The 17,824-nt window shown below is 37.7% G+C and overlaps 2 protein-coding genes across 2 annotated transcripts; both read right to left on the reverse strand.

Annotated features, from left to right (window-relative positions):
* Window positions 1–7,186: 7,186 nt before the first annotated feature.
* LOC106177980 (mid1-interacting protein 1-B-like) lies at window positions 7,187–8,694 on the reverse strand. The gene has a single exon (XM_013560945.3). It carries the CDS (start codon window positions 8,522–8,524, stop codon window positions 8,009–8,011), a length of 516 nt encoding a protein of 171 aa, XP_013416399.1. The 5' UTR covers window positions 8,525–8,694; the 3' UTR covers window positions 7,187–8,008.
* Window positions 8,695–10,757: 2,063 nt separating this feature from the next.
* LOC106177978 (interleukin-1 receptor-like 1) lies at window positions 10,758–17,381 on the reverse strand. The gene is made up of 8 exons (XM_013560941.2): window positions 17,234–17,381; window positions 15,847–15,978; window positions 15,273–15,584; window positions 14,802–15,063; window positions 14,432–14,574; window positions 13,780–13,941; window positions 13,216–13,362; window positions 10,758–12,841 (listed from the first exon to the last, which is right to left on the reverse strand). Exons 2-8 carry the CDS (start codon window positions 15,938–15,940, stop codon window positions 12,003–12,005), a joined length of 1,959 nt encoding a protein of 652 aa, XP_013416395.1. The 5' UTR covers window positions 15,941–15,978; window positions 17,234–17,381; the 3' UTR covers window positions 10,758–12,002.
* Window positions 17,382–17,824: the final 443 nt, after the last annotated feature.

Consider the following 17,824-nt stretch of genomic DNA (forward strand, 5'->3'; position numbering starts at 1 on the left):
TGGATGACTAAATAGAAACGATAACAAAACAATACAGTATAGCACGCTGGCCCACGCACAACATATCTTACAGTGTATATGACAGTTACTTGCATATGGAAATAAATGTTTTCTCTCATGCATTTCACTGAATTGGCTATTTTTATTTTTTTAAATATATTTTCAAAATCATTATGGAATTTGACGAGGTGTATTTTTTAGATGATAGCTTTTAGAATATTTGTATTTTACACAATGCCGACACGAGTACATCTGTGAATCAAGCACCCGTTTCATTTTTTGTTCAATGCTTAAAATTATTATTCCAGCGTGTCATAGAGGATATTATGGCGAGCTAGATGACATGCATCCAGCAACCGTCAATTGATGTAAACGTATTCAGGGGTGGGGGCAGGTGAGGGCGAACGAACGGTCATCTTTGGTAAAAGGTCCACGAAAGTGCACGCTTACACGTCGCCTTTTGCCCCATTCAACTTCGCAAGTGACACAACAATGCCATGCTTTCTTACACTGCTGACACATGTACTAGCATTTCTGCCATGGCATTAACATTTCACAACCCGTCACTGCATGAATGCACAGGTCGTGATCGCCATGGAGTTAGCAGTTGGTGCTTTGTTTTATCAACTCGCATGGAAAACTTGCGGGGAAAACTGTACCCGTTTTATAGCCGTGTTTTATACACTTAGAACTACTTACGCAAGGTGACCCCAAGATACGACACGGCGCTATCCAGAGCGTGTTCTACAGTGTTTAAAATTCAATGGAGAGAAAAAGGCAGACAATTATAAAATAGGGTATTTGTATGATCTACATGTATATGTCAAAAAAACTTCAAGGCCCAACTCAAATGTTAGTGTTATTTGACTAGGAGCTTTTTCATAAAAGATTAAATGGCCAGTGTTTTATTCCTTACTTTATTTAAGCAGATAATAACAGATCTGTCTTGTATAAAATTAAACTCGTAAAAAAGCGGTGTTTAAGTTTAAAAAATAACTTGACTAAGTAATAAAGGGACTTGAAATTTTTTTTAAAGTATGCAAAACCTCAAAACCATTCCGACTAGTGACTTAGGCCCAGTAAGCCTCTTCAGTGTAATACGGCCCCCTATATCAGGAAATTTTTCACGAAAAGGCGTCCCAGGGGTGGTCAATTAAAATTATATTTGAATAAGTTCATAATTTACAGTCGGAAGCTCATATGGAGAACTTGTGAGAGCGTAATTCCACTTAAAGACGTCTCAAAGTGACATCGGTTCAGATCGAATCGCTGAAATATACCGTTTTATGTGAAAAGGATGTACCTGTACTATATGATTGACAGACTGTGATTTAACTTTATGCAATTTACACATACGCTCAGTTATGTCCTATTCCCTACATCAAACATGTATTCAGATAACTGTCTCCGATGTGTCCGATCAAAACTGACCAGTGTGACTTTATTACATCGTATGACAGACAAGGTCATCTTCCTATCACGTGATAACGTTACGAAACCACCTCTAAATGATTGGCAAGTGATCGATCTAAATATACCGGTGATTTATTTGGTCCCGATTATTATGCCATTGGACACTAATCGCGTAGCGTGTCCATCTTCTTATCACATGATCACGTAACGAAATCATCACCAATTGATTGACTCATCTTCTTAGTTCAACGTGTACAAGTCACGTAACTAGACCGCTTTCTAATCACTTATTTACACGACGGAGCCATTGGGGTATTGGGTGATCGGTCCTCCATTTAAGAGGTACAAGCAAACCAGTTTTCGATCACGTATGCGCATAGCAATATCATCAATGACAAAAACGTCGATGTGACTTTCAGCAGGTCCCGGATATCAAAACTCAGCCGTGCGCTGTTTGATCCTTTGATATTTCATTTGTTTGGAGCACACAGAGAGAAATATATACCTAGTGCTCCGTGTCTACTATAATGTTTTATTTCCCGTTGATTCATTGAAGTCAAGCTTGAATCAGTTAAATGACATTATGCTGCTGAATGTGTGTGTGTGTGTGTGTGTGTGTGTGTGTGAGAGAGAGAGAGAGAGAGAGAGAGAGAGAGAGGGGGGGGGAACTCGACAGGACCTTGACTTAATTTCAAGTCATGCACATCCAAACAAAACCATTCAGTGGCCTTGAAATGATCTTTTGGTGTGTCTATGGTTTGGATTATGTAGTTTTACCCCCATAACATTCTGTTTCATAAAATAAGTAAACCATCGTTTAGACTTAAAACAACCATGCACCCTGGCTCCAGGTACGCGTGGGGGCCGAACCTCACCCGCCCATAAGTTAACGTAAGAGACAATTAACCCATCACAACATTTACAGTTTCATTGGATGAGTTGATTATTATAATTGTATTATTTATGTGAATGACATTGTGTGTTCCCTTCGTTCTAAATCACCAGTGGTTCCACTCAGTCACTATTTGGTTAACTTCTTATATAGGTGTAAACATGACCCAACTATTCGCTTGCAAAGTTCACTGCGACCTGGTTTTGATCGACCCACACTTTTTTCCTTACGTAAAGCTATTAACAATGGCCCAGTACAATTGACGTGTTTTTCTCTATTATACCCGGTCTTAGTCGATTTCACAAGCCGGCTATCAAAATTCAGTCAAGTCACCTAGCTCTGAGACCTCTGCTTATTCCCGATAAACATGTTTTGATCAGGCAAAAAAAAAAAATATATAATTATTTGGAGACGACAGGGACGAGAGAGAGTGCAGTAGAACTATTGCTAGTACTTTGAAACTCAGGGGGTAAGAGAGCGCTATCTGGGGTGGAGGTGGGGGGGGGGACAGTCGCGCTCAGTGCTCACTTTTTTCTGGTGGAGGTTTTAATTTTGATGTTTTCACTAGATTTAGTGTACATTGGGTTTATGAGAATCTTTGTCAACCAGAGAATTTTTTTCTGCTTTTTCCTTATCTAATTTATATAAAAAGAAACAAGTAAAGTACAGAACCAGAGTGATAAAAATAGACAAAACCTGAAGAAATAGACATAGATGGCAAACACAAAACGATATAAAAGCAATCATTTTCCAACATCAGAACTCACTTAAAGATAAAGGGTTAAACGTTATTTTGCACTTAACTCCCCAAATTTAAAAGGAAAGGCTTGGAGAAAAACAATGTGACAAATTAAACAAGGAAGAGGAAATAGCAATATGATGAAGATATATGCGTGATGTTGTCGACCGCAAATCACCATTATTTTGATGTCAGAACAGAAGAACTCAGATGACACGCTGACGGCCTGTTTCCAGAGAAGACGGGGCGATATACCTTAGTGCAGCGCCATACGACTGTTTCCAGTGAAGATAGGACGATATATCTTAGTACAGCGCAATACAACTGTTTCCAGTAAAGATAGGGCGATATATCTTAGTGCAGCGCCATACGACTGCCATATATCCATCACAGAAACCACGTCAACTTTGCATGCTTGATTCTTCCACTGTACAACACGTAACTATTTTAAGGGGGCGGGGCGTAACTTGAAATTCTTACTCGTATCTTGATTATATGGTTTTATATATAGTCCAGTGCTATTGTAGTAATGTTTGTTGACATCTATTTATATGTACATTGTTTTCAGCACATACTGGTGCATAAATTACTATATATGATACATTGTTTTCAGCACATACTGGTGCATAAATTACTATATATGATACATTGTTTTCAGCACATACTGGTGCATAAATTACTATAAATGAATATCTAATCATCTATGTGTAAACAGCTAATTTTATCAGAGGGCCTTAAGTGCAACTCTTCTGCAGTGAAAAAACGTGCCAGTTGTTTACACTTGTTTATAAGTTTCACGTCTATTCGTTCACAATACAACGTATAACAGATTGATTAATTTTGCCCACACATAGGCCTAAACAACATAATGGAAACAGAATGAAAAGTAGGGCAATTCATTCAGAACACAACATTTCATTGATTACTGTGTGTGTGAAAGACGTAATATTGACGATTCGATTACGACAATAACAGCCAGAACAACAACGTTGAGTTAGACATAATTACGAAGACCCGTGCAGCCTGTCGTACAGAAGGCCTGTGGACCAAAACTTTGTTTAGTCTTAGCTTTTAGACCAAAATTATAGCCTACTAACTTCGACCTGTGATAATCTTTAGTAATCCAATAACATTAAATATTGTGCCCATTCTATGACAAGAAAGACCACCAATATTTAAAACCAACGCTTAATTTATTTAAGTGCACTACCTGTGTTTTGGATTTATCTTAAACCAAGTAGAACAATTCTTTGTATTGTAAAATTTGGGGCTAAAGTTATTATTTAAAAAACAGGTTCCGTAGGTGTGAGCCGTATCAAAATGCAAAACATCTTCACAATGCCTAATACTCGGATAATCCAATTATTGCTAATAATAACACCTTGCTCAGGTGTGAGTGCAATAGCAGACTGAAGAGAAAAGCTTGAAAACACCATTCACAGGTGTAAACAGCTTATTGAGCATAGTTGTCATAACATAGTTATGTGCGGATCTAGTAAAACAAGTGTTCTCGTAGAAATTAAAATGTTACAACTGCTACGTACAGGTTCTACCGCATGTTTTTGTCTCACATTTGTCGATCGCTACTGCCGAAAAGGATTTTGTACATGACAAAGGGACTTGCAGTGACAAACTCCACTTTCTGTTTGGCCTCCAAACAACAATCGATAATATCCAGGGCTTCTATATTCATTACTACAAAAACACCTACGTGCTCTGTACTACGACCATGACCCCGACTTGAACTTTGTTTGCTTATGTAACGCCAGGTTGTTGTTGTTATGCTAAATTGTAAGAAATCGTGTCGGCAAAGCGTAACCCATTGTGCTGTTTATTTTTAGATCCGCACAACAATATTTCGCACACCTGTTTGGCTGCAAAGAATGTCGAATACAACCCTCATTGCAACATTCAAGTAAGTCAGTTTATCAAACTGAATGCAACCAGAAAAACCAAGTACCTGGAGTTGGATTGTGTGAAATAATGATCAAACACGTGACAGTGGTTATGTTTCGACATGTTGTAAAAAGTAACCACCAACATAACTATAGCATCTCCGGGCAATGCTGGACAAGCCCGTATTTCCAGAAACAGACAATATTAATTGCCTTCATTGGAAATATGGCATGTATCAAAACATGCCACATTTAGAGCGAGTACCAATTCCACCGGGTTCGATCGCAATGGTACACAAATGCACTGAAATGCCACATTTCCGAATATTACATTTCCTAAAATGAGAGCATTAACAGGTTCATTAAAACTGGCTGGGGACTATCGAACGCCTGTCAATATTGTCTGATAGTGCCAGTGCCAAAACACCTGTGGTCATTACAGATATACGTACATGCATTACAAATGTGTTCTCATAATTGCAGGGCATATTATACGTTCTGCTACAGCATTCATATCAATCAGGGCTCGTGTTGCATGTTGTCTAGGTAACAGATCCGATAGATTTCAGAGTGGGAAAATGTTATGTTCGTGATTGAGATTCACACCTGGAAAAAAAGACAACGGATTGCCGAACGCTTGTGAGAAGAGAAAATGCGCAAGACTGGCACCAGTATCTGCAAGACCTCTCCTTAACAATATCTTGTAGATCCGACTAACCAGGATGTAGATTTCGGTAATGATACATGGACTTGAGCCCTGAGTTTCAGATCGAGATTCCTTTATGAGATCTCTATCAGTGGAAAAGCAAGGGGGTACTGATGAAAATGAAATAGATTAAGTTACATTTGCGACAGAAACAGTGAGATTTTATCTCAGCTTGGACATATTAACTAATTTGTCCATGATCTCAGTATTCTCTGTCACAAAATGCATGTCTGTCTGCTGAGCCAAGCGTTGATAAGGAAATCCATCCAGAAGTGAAAAGCCCGTGTTGATACTAGTTATTGGTTCTTAGAAATATATGAAAACCAGGGGGATGGTGTATGAACATTTTATGCAGCGAGCAGTAATATAGGAAATCCATCTTAAAACAGCATTTAAAGCAGATGAGCGTCTCTGCTGGGAGAAGAGAGGAGTTAACATGCAGAGAACATAAGCCAGCTGGTCTAATCCTATACCACAAATAAAAATACTTCCATTTCCAGGAATGTGTACCCTGAGTGTCATCGCCAACGTGAGTTAGCTTCTTATCTTCTCAAAATATTTGATGCCCTCTTGATAAGCGTGCACGTGTGGAGAACTGGGTTTAAGATGAAGGTGGCACGCATCGGGCAAGCACCTCAGGGTAGTATACCTAAACGTGTTAAACGAAAGCGAAAGTGCCGTAAAACACGAGATTCGTCCTCACTTTAATTATCAGGCAGCATGATGTCCACACACGACACTCGCCTCATATTTGCACCCGGATAACACGATGAATAATTCTTCATAACAAACCATAAATCAAACTGAATGTCAAACCTAACCTTGTTCCAGCTTATAAATTCTTATAATATCCAAGTCCCAGATACTTTACACGGGAAACGCCCCTTCAAGGACCCCTAAGCTAAAGGTGAAAGTAGATCTGATAAACCATGTCATGTCTTTCTATTTCTTTTCCTTTTTTCATCTTTAACAGTAAGTTTGCCTGCACTGAAGTTGCCGTCGGAGACTTAAAGGTTACATGCACTAGGTAGATCAGACTGTGCAAAATTCGGGCTGCATTAATAAAACGTACCACCGCCCTAGGATTAAAACCTGACTCATAACTCCAGTCAAAACCCGTCTTAGTTATAACAGGTTATAGGCCTCAAATGCCATGCATAAAAATCGACGTTGCTAGGAAACGTTCAGATTAAAGAGCGACTTATTGCTGTAATGTAGGAACCCAGTCAAAACCAGACACTTAGAAGATGCGCTTTAGGTCATTAATTTTAGTAGGAGGAAGTACAATTCAGCAAAAAGTAACTTATTCTTGGTGGGGAGTTGCAACGCGAGATATAGCTTAACCTGTGCAATAAACCGGGTCAAGCATAACGCAAGCTCTCTGTGGTACTCTTATGAAAGAAAACCTAGGTCACATTCAACGCCCATTTTCTTTTTTTTTACATTCGCGCGGTTACGTATAGTGCCCCTGCAAAGGTCAGGTGAAAATTCTGTGCCATCGAATACTTTGGCATCGATTGGAATAGTAATAAACACTCAAATTTCAGTCTGTAATTTTAATATGTAAACAAAATGGAACAATTATGTGAGATACAAGTATCAAAATCATGACAACAATTCGATGATATTTACATTGTAAATTACGTATACATGAATCATCCTTTTCCATTTATATAATATATGGTCGTAATGTACAGTCACACTCATTGCAGATATGGTATATCAATGTCTATGTCTCACGTTAACATAATAAGCTGCCTTTGGGAAATGTTTTTTCAGACCCTGTAGCGTTTGATCGAAGATTGTTTTGTGCGTCTGCAGTTCTCCTGGGTTTGACTGCAAAAGTCCGTGCTTCAATTCTCTGCAACTGCTATCAAATTGCACTTTTCCCTCGATTCAATAATGTTCGTCTTATCACATACACGTTTGTAATTTCGGATGAAAAGTGTCACTATCATTCTATCAAACAAATACGATGTACTTTTTAACAATATGTTGACAACGAGTTACTCAAGCATGCCTGAGAAAGACTGTCATTTTTCAAGTCTCTGTAGGTCGCCATAAAATGTCTACATCGAAACAGAACCGACTAATATAGTCCTTTCTCAAGTTCTATATCATCCAAATGGACAATTCACTTCCCAAATCTACAAATATCTCCAAGTCATGGTGAACAAAAGTTTGTGATTCAAAACAGCGCTATCGTTATAATCGCATTAAATGATATGTAGTAGGCTACCTACTTCTAATTTGTCTAAATCATGATGGGGCCACGCCCCCTTTATGTATTGTTTGAGCGAGTGAATGAAATCGAGAAAGCACGAGATAGTCATCTAATTTACAATGCCTGCGGTCAGAGATGTCTATAATGCGAATGATGAAATCCCCGATGTATGAAGGGAGGCGTTGCCTGTGGCTGGCAATACTGCGTCCTGGTATCTTGTTGTTAGATAGTTCGCAGCGTCGGTGAGCTGATGCAAGACGTTGAACAGTCCACTGAGATGATGTCGGAACATTTTGGCAGTCTGTTTCGACTGTTCGTCCATATTTTCTGTCTCATCGTCCGCGTCCGTGTCTAGAGACCCCGGTCCACGTACGAGCTCGTTTTTGACCGCGTTTAGCATGCGGTAGCAGCTCAATAAGTCTGTATTGTTCATTTCCATCCCCACCGGTATCACGGCCTTTTCCTGCGAGTTGTTTGTGTCGGGGATAATCTCAATATCCATGTCTCGAAGGCGACTGGGAATCATAACAGTGCTGTCCATGCTATCGACGGCTTGCACAAATTTATTCATACAGGCCGAGAGAGATTGTTTCGCTGGCCGTTCAAGGTTGTTCACGTTGTTATAATTCCATCTCGGGTTTGAATTCTCCTCCATGGTGAATTTCTGTTTAGGGTACGTCTCGCTCCTCAAACGGCTGCCTAAAAATGTGGGTTGTTGTCTAGAATTCTGGTCGATATTTCTCTGACACCGAATTACTCCTGAATCGATCACAGCACTGATGTGATGGTACTGTTTGTGTATATTTGTTTCCTGATCCAAGGTCAGTCGATTTTAACTCTGAGGGGTAGAAGGTTGGAATAGCCGGTACCAACATTGTTAAATACTTCCAAATTTTAAACAATATTTTGGCTTCAATTTAATTTTGATGATACTCAGTATTTATCTTTTAATAACTTTGCTACTAAATATAAAGTTTTTAGCTGATTATTCTGTTTAAGAGAAAAGAAAACGAGACTGCCCTACAACCTTTCTCCCCGTACGTTGAACGCAAATCACGTTATCTTAGCCTCGTTTTGATTGGTCTGCATGGCGTGATCATGCGGTTTTCCGTTGTAAGCCTTTTATTTTCACATGCTACCGGGAATGATCGAAGCTCTTGTACAAATAAACAATACTTCCTTGCATTATTGTCGCCCTTTTCAATACTTACGGTATTGTAATATTTAAAGTAGGGCAGATTATTTTTAGATCTTGCAAGCCTCTTTGGTTTGTGTTTACTACGTTTAATCATTAATTACAGCGTATTGTGCATGGTGATGTACCAAACAACCCCACTTTGCGCAAAATAGGTTAGGCCTACCTGTCGCCCAAGGTGCCTTAGTCAAATGTACTAGTTTATATCGCAAATAAATAAATGAATATTAAATAAAGAAATAAATAGTTGAATAATAAAAAGAATGAAAATTTAGATGACCCGGAAAATTAATTTAATCATGATAAAATTATAATTATAATAGCTATGGTGGTGATGATGAGAATATTAACAATAAAAAATTATTTGTTAATAATACACGGCCTTATTCTACATATTCTTTCATATTGTTTTAGTGGCACTTGAGACGGGCATGTGTTCATATATATGTGTGTGTGTGTGTGTCGTTTGAAATTGAAATTACTAGTTAAACTATAGTATATTCTCAGTCCTGACCTAATATCTGGTTTTTACAGAATTACAGTTATAGTCGCGCTAGGGTCAGACGGCCATATACTGGTATGTTATACTGTAGGCCTACGAAAAAAACGTACGTCCTTGCATCAGCCAGTTTTTAGACATGACCGGTGCGAGTATACCAAATTATTATAGGGAAATGAGGTGCGCTTGACATTTATAAATATGTAATGCATTGACTCACGTTATTAGGAGAAAAATATTCAATCTGGTGACATTTAATATGGTCTAATATTTGAGCAGGGCTATGCACAGCATGCCCGTAGCCAGGGGGGGGTCGGGGGGTTCGAAAGAACCGCCCTTTTTGCTGGAAAAAGTCCACTCTGGGTAAAATTTGATCTAGGTACATAAAAATTTTATGGTAAAAGGTCCACTTTTTCAGAAAAAGAACCCCCCACTTGAAATTGCTGGCTAAGGGCCTGCACAGGGTAGAATGTGTGTGTGTGTGTGTGCTGGGTGGGGGGGCAGCTAGTTTTCTTGGGTTGTCAGTGGAGTGGAGACAAGGAATACTACAAATTTCAGTGCATTCCGTGTAATTTCAAAACAAACGAATTTTTTATACTATCCAAGATAAAGAACACGTCAAACAGCAAGCGAGTTTAAAATTGTTTCCATCATGCGAGCTGTTTTGTTTTGAAGATTTGGCGATTGCTGCAGGTGCGCTACGTTTAGCGCTGGTCAGCTTGTCTCACCTAACGCAATACATAATTTTCAATGCAGTCTTGCTTTTGCCAAGCAGACCGGGAGACGGGGAGAGTGTACTCATCAGCCTACCAGCACTCCCGAAGGGAGAGGGGGGGGGGGGGGAGCAGGAGGGGGCAAAATTAACTAAATTACTATCCGTGGCTTCAGTGAGTAGCTTCTTGATTAAAAAGAAATGCATTAGGTTTTGGCTTCGCAATTAAGTAGGCTACAATGATTTCCTTATGAAATGACTGAATTAACTTGCTTTATTAACGTTAAACTTAAAAGCAGTTTGAAAGTTTGGTCTTCATAAGTATATTGATTCCAAGTTAAATTAATCAAATGGCTTCAGTAAAGGGCTTCACACTGAACCCTGGGGAAAGGTTTTGCACTTCACATAATTATGTACAATGATAAAAAGTTTCAATTTTAATTTAAAAATTATAGACCCAAAGTTATGTATTAAAAATGAAATAAACTAGTAATTGATATTTATTTCACATATATATATGGCAGTTGATGTTTTTCAACAATCAGTTAAAAAACAAAGCAGTAAACATTTTCCTTAAAAAATTCCGTATACAGATACAAACAACTTGGAAAAAAGCATACCTGCATTCTAAAAGCAAAGCACACTTGCATAATTTAAAATGCATACTGAATATTATATAAACAGAAGTAATACTGAGATATCTCTCATTGGCATATGCATAGTGATACTGTTATTTGCACAGAAGAACATACTGGTTAGGTATCTATCTGAAAACACTACAAAAATGCCAAAGAGTCATAATAATCTAGGCATTTACAGCATTTTTACAGAGATTCATTCTAAAAAAAAATATTTTGATTTTTGCCATGCAAGCACCACCATGACTAAAATGACTGATTAGAATTATTTAGTTTTTCAAAATGTTAATTATGTCAGTGGTCCTTATTCTGTTATACATTAGTATTTCTCTTACTTTACACTGGACGGCATAATTCAGTCACCACGAGTTTCAGAGACACCTTACTGGAAACTAACCCTCAAATTATCATACATCTCCCATTTCCATTAATTGTATTTTGTCCACATTTGAAAAAAATGTAGGTCTATATATCCTGAAAAGCTACTTATGAGTACCTTTCCAATTTGAGAACCTATTATAGTAAGTATACGCTCGATATTGCATGTACATTGAGATGTTGGGCTAATGAACTATATTCAGTCATTTAAAATGAAATTATAAATATAAGAATTAATAGCCTATAACATCAAATCCAAGTGCAAGGAAAAGCCAAGCTTAATTATGATTGCTGTGCAGTTAAGTTTTTTTTTTTTTAGAGGAAAATTTGATGTCGCAGGAAAATCACAGTAAGGGTTAGAATACAGAGCATATGCCAGATGAAGGTGCAAATCACCATCAGCAAGCACTTTGAAGCACAATAAAGGTCTACTGCACTGTGGATTTCCAGGGGCAGATCCAGACATATTTTCTGACAGGCTTCCAAATTATCTTTATTGTGCCATCCTCCATTTTTGACCGTCTTCCGACAGGAAAAATAAGATACCCGTCAATGTAAACTTGAAAATCTGACCGTCCTCCAGAAGACCCAGAAGACGGCCTAAATCTGCTCCTGATTTCTGTAATAACCCAAACATGTCAAAACTAAGCACTTCCAAGAAATTACAGAATTAAAATTTAAGCATAATTGTCGTATGGTGTTTTTCTTGCCTCAAGTCTGCGGAGAGACACTTTTCTCATAACCACTGTCTGTTGACTGCATGGATTGAAAGTTTGCATTGGGTATGTCAAGAGCCTTGCCCAGACCTTGAGGTTCTGGGTGACCTCCAATGTGACCTTGACCTTCACTTTTAGCTTGACCTTCACCTTTCATGTCTACCATAATTTGATTTGGATTGGCCTGGTGACCTTCTGGGCAGCTACCAATGCTATTCATGTCTATTATTTCATGAGAAGTTGAGTCTGGATGTTCAGGAGATGTACTGGAATGGATGTCTACTTTGATTTCTGTGACATCTGGGTCGTTTGGTGGGAAGAAAACATTGTCATCAATTTCTACAGGAATGGGGATAGCAGACGGTGTAGGGCAGCTCAAAGAGTGAGAATTTGTTGAAGAAATCAAAGGGCAGTGTGCAGACGTGCTTGATGTGCTCTCCTGACCAGGGCGTCTGTTGGATGTTGTTAAATTTCCACGGACCTTTTGGATTTTCTGGGGTGGTAAATACAAGCGTAGTTTTTTCCAAAACATTTCATTTTTCTTGGCAATATTCTGCGATGAAACACCTCCTTCCTCATCAACAGGGTGCCATCGCAATTTTTTCAGCACCTTTAATGCCTTCTGAACAAGTTCTTTGTCCCTGTTCTTCTTTTTGTATGCCTCCCACTCGCTGTCTTGGATATCTTCAAATAGGATGAAAACTATGCGCCGATGCTCTTTCACAGCTACATGAAAGATGAAGTCAAAGTATGGCTCCTCCAGCATGGCGCGCGAGAGAACTATGATGAAGCAACGACTGGAGCTCACTGCATTGTCCAATAGTGTTGGAATAGCTGAAATATTAAAAAAAAGATTTTGTGACCGGAAATTAATTAAGCACTCGGTGAGCACTGATCTCCACCAAGGAAGCTCCAAGAATTCTCAATTTTAATTTATTAATTTTTTTATAATTAATTAATCTTGTCGGTTCTGATTATGTAAGCCACTTTCTAAATTTATCCTGAAAATTTCATCAAGATGCATCTGTCACTTTTTGGGTAAGGTAGTCAAATTGATGACAAAGTCAGACAAACCAACAAAGGGAAATAAATAAATAATAAGCTAATTAATTATAACTGGTTATATTTTGTGTAATTTTGGGTGCATATATTAGCTCCTGAATGAGTGAGGATGGAAATGGTGAAAAAAATAATCAGAAATGACTCACATTCTCCACATCTGAAGTCCCGAGCCTCTATAATTATCTTATACTTAAACTCTCCTTCCAGCTTGGGCCTTAGTTTTCTGTGCACAAATAGCCTCTCCCTGTCACACTTCTGAGATACATAGACAAATGCATCGTGTTCTTTATCATCTGAAAGAAAATAAATAAATAAATAAAAACAAAGGAATAAAGGAATAAATAAAAAAATTGTCGAATCAACTGATGATTAATTAAATTACATGTATTCATAAAATGGAATTAGAAAAAACACATATGATTTTGTAGAATAAGTAGAAAAATATAATAAATGATCAAATGATACCACAGTAATAATCCACTTTCCTGATTTCTTTAACAATTAAAATGCTATTTTTTTCTTATCAATATACAGACTTTGTTTTCAACTTTGATTTCCATGTCAAATGCCAGTGTTGAAAAACTGTCTACATAAAGACAAATTTCAATGCATAAATTATGCTCTCCCTTTCCATAACTTAACAAACACAAAAAAATGTACCTTTGATTTATTTGTAGAAAATATTTTAGTTTCAATATCTAAATGCTCACCTTCTTGTTTATGACTAAATTTATCTTTCCACAAAAGTCTTATCTCCACCTGATATTTAACCAGAATAACAACTACTGTTACAACAAGAATTATAGCTGCCACAAGAGAAACTGAAAGAATGACGCTTTGTTTCCTTGTCCAGTAATTAGGAGCTGAAGGTTCTGAAATGTAGAATGTGAATGAATTAGTAATCTATCAGGCAAGATAAAACTTGAGCAAAAATGTTAATTAGCTTGGTACTTGAACCATATGAAAATGAAAAATTATCAAACAAAAGCCGAAAAACTTTCATACCGTTAGCTTACAGCCAACCTAGCTGGACCTGGCTAAGCTAATATTCCAGCAAAGCTAATTTCTCCTTCTCAATTCAGGTCTTGAAAATGATAAACCCCCTTTTATAAAAGTGTCTGCTGTTGATATTTTCTTCTAAAATGTGGGGAAGGCATGACAGTCAAATGGCTGGCAGGAATTTCAGAGCTTAAGATTTTAATTAAAAATGGCATCATAAAACAGAGAATCCAAGTGAAAGGCCAAGTTGAGCAATGACTTGTGAGTACTAGAATTGCTTCTCCCATAAGGAAAACTCAATTTGTCATGAAAATCCTGGATAGTAAACCTGTAACCACATATATGTTGCTTTATCAAACTTACTTGGTGGGGTCCGAACTAGATGAGCCAACACTGTGGGTTGTGGATCGATTCCATTTGCCATTACGCACTTGAAAACTTTGGTGTAGTCTTCCACCTGTACATCTGTTACTATAAGGTATGCCCCCAGTATCATATTGTCATACCTGTGAGAAATATGAATTTTTACTTCACATTTTCAGTCAATTTGGGACCACTTTACTTATTGCATACTGTATTCAGCATGGTCTGTTACAGAAAAGAACCTAAAATAGTCTCTAAACTTTTAGAATAAAATTTAAGTCTAGTTTGTCCCAGGCAAATCCATACCTTCAACTGTAAACAGATGAGAAAATAAATAATTATCTTTTGTGCATTTCTCTAATTTTTGTACCTTGCCTCCTTCGTCACAGAAAACCTTGGCCCAACATCTTCAACGTCTCGCCAGATGGTGTCATTATTTGCTGTTGTCGTGAAATTTGTCAGCCATCTTATGACATTTGGAGTAGAGCTGGCATTGTCGCGACCTAGGAAACCTTCACAGAATAAAGTAACATTTTCTCCAGGAAGAGTCTGTTTGACAATTCTGTATCCCTTGGTAATCTTGTCTTTTGGAGGGAAGGTCACAGTTGGGGGATCAGTTATACCTGAGCAGGCTGAAATAATGTAAGAGATATAATAATAATAATAATAATAATAATAAAGGTTTTTTTCACCCATTGTATATATATATATTTTTAAAATACATACTACATGTAAAACAGGCATCATGCTGCCATTTCAAATTTAAAAAAAAAATGAAATAAAATTAACTGGCTAAAAGAGAAAAGGTCATTTTTATGGACCACTCTAAAAATATACTCACAGACAGCATTTAATTTCAACTCATGAGTAATATTCCTCCCATCATCTCCCTCAGCCACGCATCTATACCAAGCATCGTCTTTTGTATGCACAGAACTTATCAGCAAAGTAACGTTGCGATCCAGCAAGCGGTATCCATTTTCTCGGTTGATCCAGTCTGTGGGTGGAAATGGGTCCCAGGTGTCCGAGTCCCTGGATTTCTGGTACCAAGTTAGGTTGGTGAAGCCTGCGGCACAGCAGTACAAAGACTTGCTGGGTCCCTTACAGGCATAGTCCATGTCCCCTAGTTCTCTGCTCCATCTTAGTGGGCTATCTTGAAAAACCATGTTTTTAAAAAATAAATTAATAAATGAAATGACAAATAAATAAACACTGAATATAAATTCATCCTATGATGGTCAAGTTAACTGGTAAAACAAAATTTAAAAATAGTGATGTAAAAAGTAAACGTTATTTTTAACTTTTACATTTTTTTCTTTGAAATATTAAAAAATTAGATATGTTATGAATGTTTCTTATATCATGATAATTGAATTCTAATTTTCTTTCTTTTTTTCTGTTATAAAAAAGGTTACCTTCTTTGACATCTGAGGGGCAATAGTTGAACTCAGACGATAGGACCTCACCCTGTAACACCAACAGTACCAGTAGAATTGTAGAAAAAGCCATTGTCAGTGGGTTTGGGAGGTTGGGGGAGTGGAGGTGACCTGAAAGCACAGATGGAACATAATGAAATATCAGTATATTGTTAGTAATGAGCACAGTGCAAGCTCTTGTACTAAAAGCATTAAGTGGAAATGGAAATAAGTTTAAATTGAGTATATTTTTGAAATTGACCTAAATAATTGCACATATGCATACTCATGCACACAGAGCTGTAAGCTTAGTCATTTTCTTTATGACTGTATTTACATTTTTTTAATTCAATGTACAGGCTCAGTTTAAGAACAAACATGAATAAATAAACAGGAGTGCTTTAGGTTAAGTAGTTAAGGGTTTGTCCTGAGTTTAAGGCTAGATTATAAGCTTCCAGGTGCTTATTGCACCCCCCCCCCTCAAAAAAAAAATGTGCTAATCAAGTAAATTAGTTGGAAAATTTTCAAAATTATTTTTTAATTTTCACAAGAGACTTCAAACCCATTCAAATATAAGAGGGGCAGAGGTCATTTCAAGGATGGACATTAAAAATCAGTAAATAAATTTCCAAAATTGTTACTTGAACAGCAGAGACATTGACCAAAGTCTGGAATTTAAAAAAAAATCAAAAATCCAAGAATTTAGTGAATAAGAGAGCGTGGGTACAGTATTTTGAACGTCTGATAGTCAGCCGGAAAGCCAGGGTCACCGTGACATAATTGGCAAAATGAAGAAGAAACCCACGCAAAAAATTTCCCAACACGTAACAATCACGCGCATATATGCAATAATAAACCGCAAAGAATCTAGTTTTGTGATACTTTTTAAAATGTTTCCACCAACTACATAAGTTATCAGGAATACTGAACTAAAGTTCGTTCATGCCATGCAGTCTGAACCCATCACAGGTGGCAAAACATACCCGCCTGTACGTAAATTTACCTGTCCTTTTCCTTCTCAGCGCACCTTCAACGACCGTTTACTCTTACTTCATCTGGTGCGATATCACACGTGCTATTTGGCGGACTTAACCTATCGCAGTCACTCATTCCCCTTGTACCTTTAACCACAGCACAAGGTGTACAAGTCTTACAATGTGATCAAAAATGTATGAATCTGTACGATACCTGCGACTTATCTCACGGCCACTGAAGTGAGTCATTGTCTAGCGCCGTGATTGCTTTCCCTTTTTTTCACTGGAAAAGGCTTTGAGTAACGCTAGTTACCCACGCGAAGCACCCATACCTACTGATAAGCACCGACCTAAATTTTATGATGTCAAGAATAGTGCTGCCAAATTTCCCACGTGAACGTGTTTTAACTTACAGATCAGCTTGTGTTTGTGAATGAATCCGGAAGTTCGTTGAAATGACAAAAGAACAGGAAAAAAAGTACTATAGTCAATATTGGCACGAGTACAATAGGGGGAAGAAGAGTAGGGGGATTTTTCACAAAATAGAATAAAAGTAGAAAAACAATTGACTTGATCGATCAACAAATATTTTTGCGTTACATTTTATATCAGCGGAAATGATCGAACAGCCATGTATAGATAAATAAACCTACCCCCTCCCTTTCAAAAAAAGAGAGCGCATTCAGCACCGTTTTAACATGAAAATGTTTATAAACTAACTTTCTCTCTCTTAGGCCGTATTCCCAGAGCTTTTAGATCGATCTATCCCCGCGGGGAGTCTCACTAGATTACTGTCAGATAATCCGGCTTAAATGTCCGTCCCGCCTACTACAAGTTGTAAGAGGGTATTTAACTTTCGTATCCGCTCGGTTGACAGCTGTTTAGCGTGAACCCCCAGGGAGTTAGGTCGATCTAAAGTAGATCAATCTAATTTCTGGAAATGCGGTCTTATTCTGCTCTTGAATAGCACTTAACCTTTGGTGTGTTTGTAAGAGGGGGGGGGG

Source organism: Lingula anatina, chromosome 10, assembly GCF_051362555.1.
Source record: "Lingula anatina isolate TDL-2025a chromosome 10, LinAna3.0, whole genome shotgun sequence".
Classification (NCBI taxonomy): Eukaryota; Metazoa; Brachiopoda; class Lingulata; order Lingulida; family Lingulidae; genus Lingula; species Lingula anatina.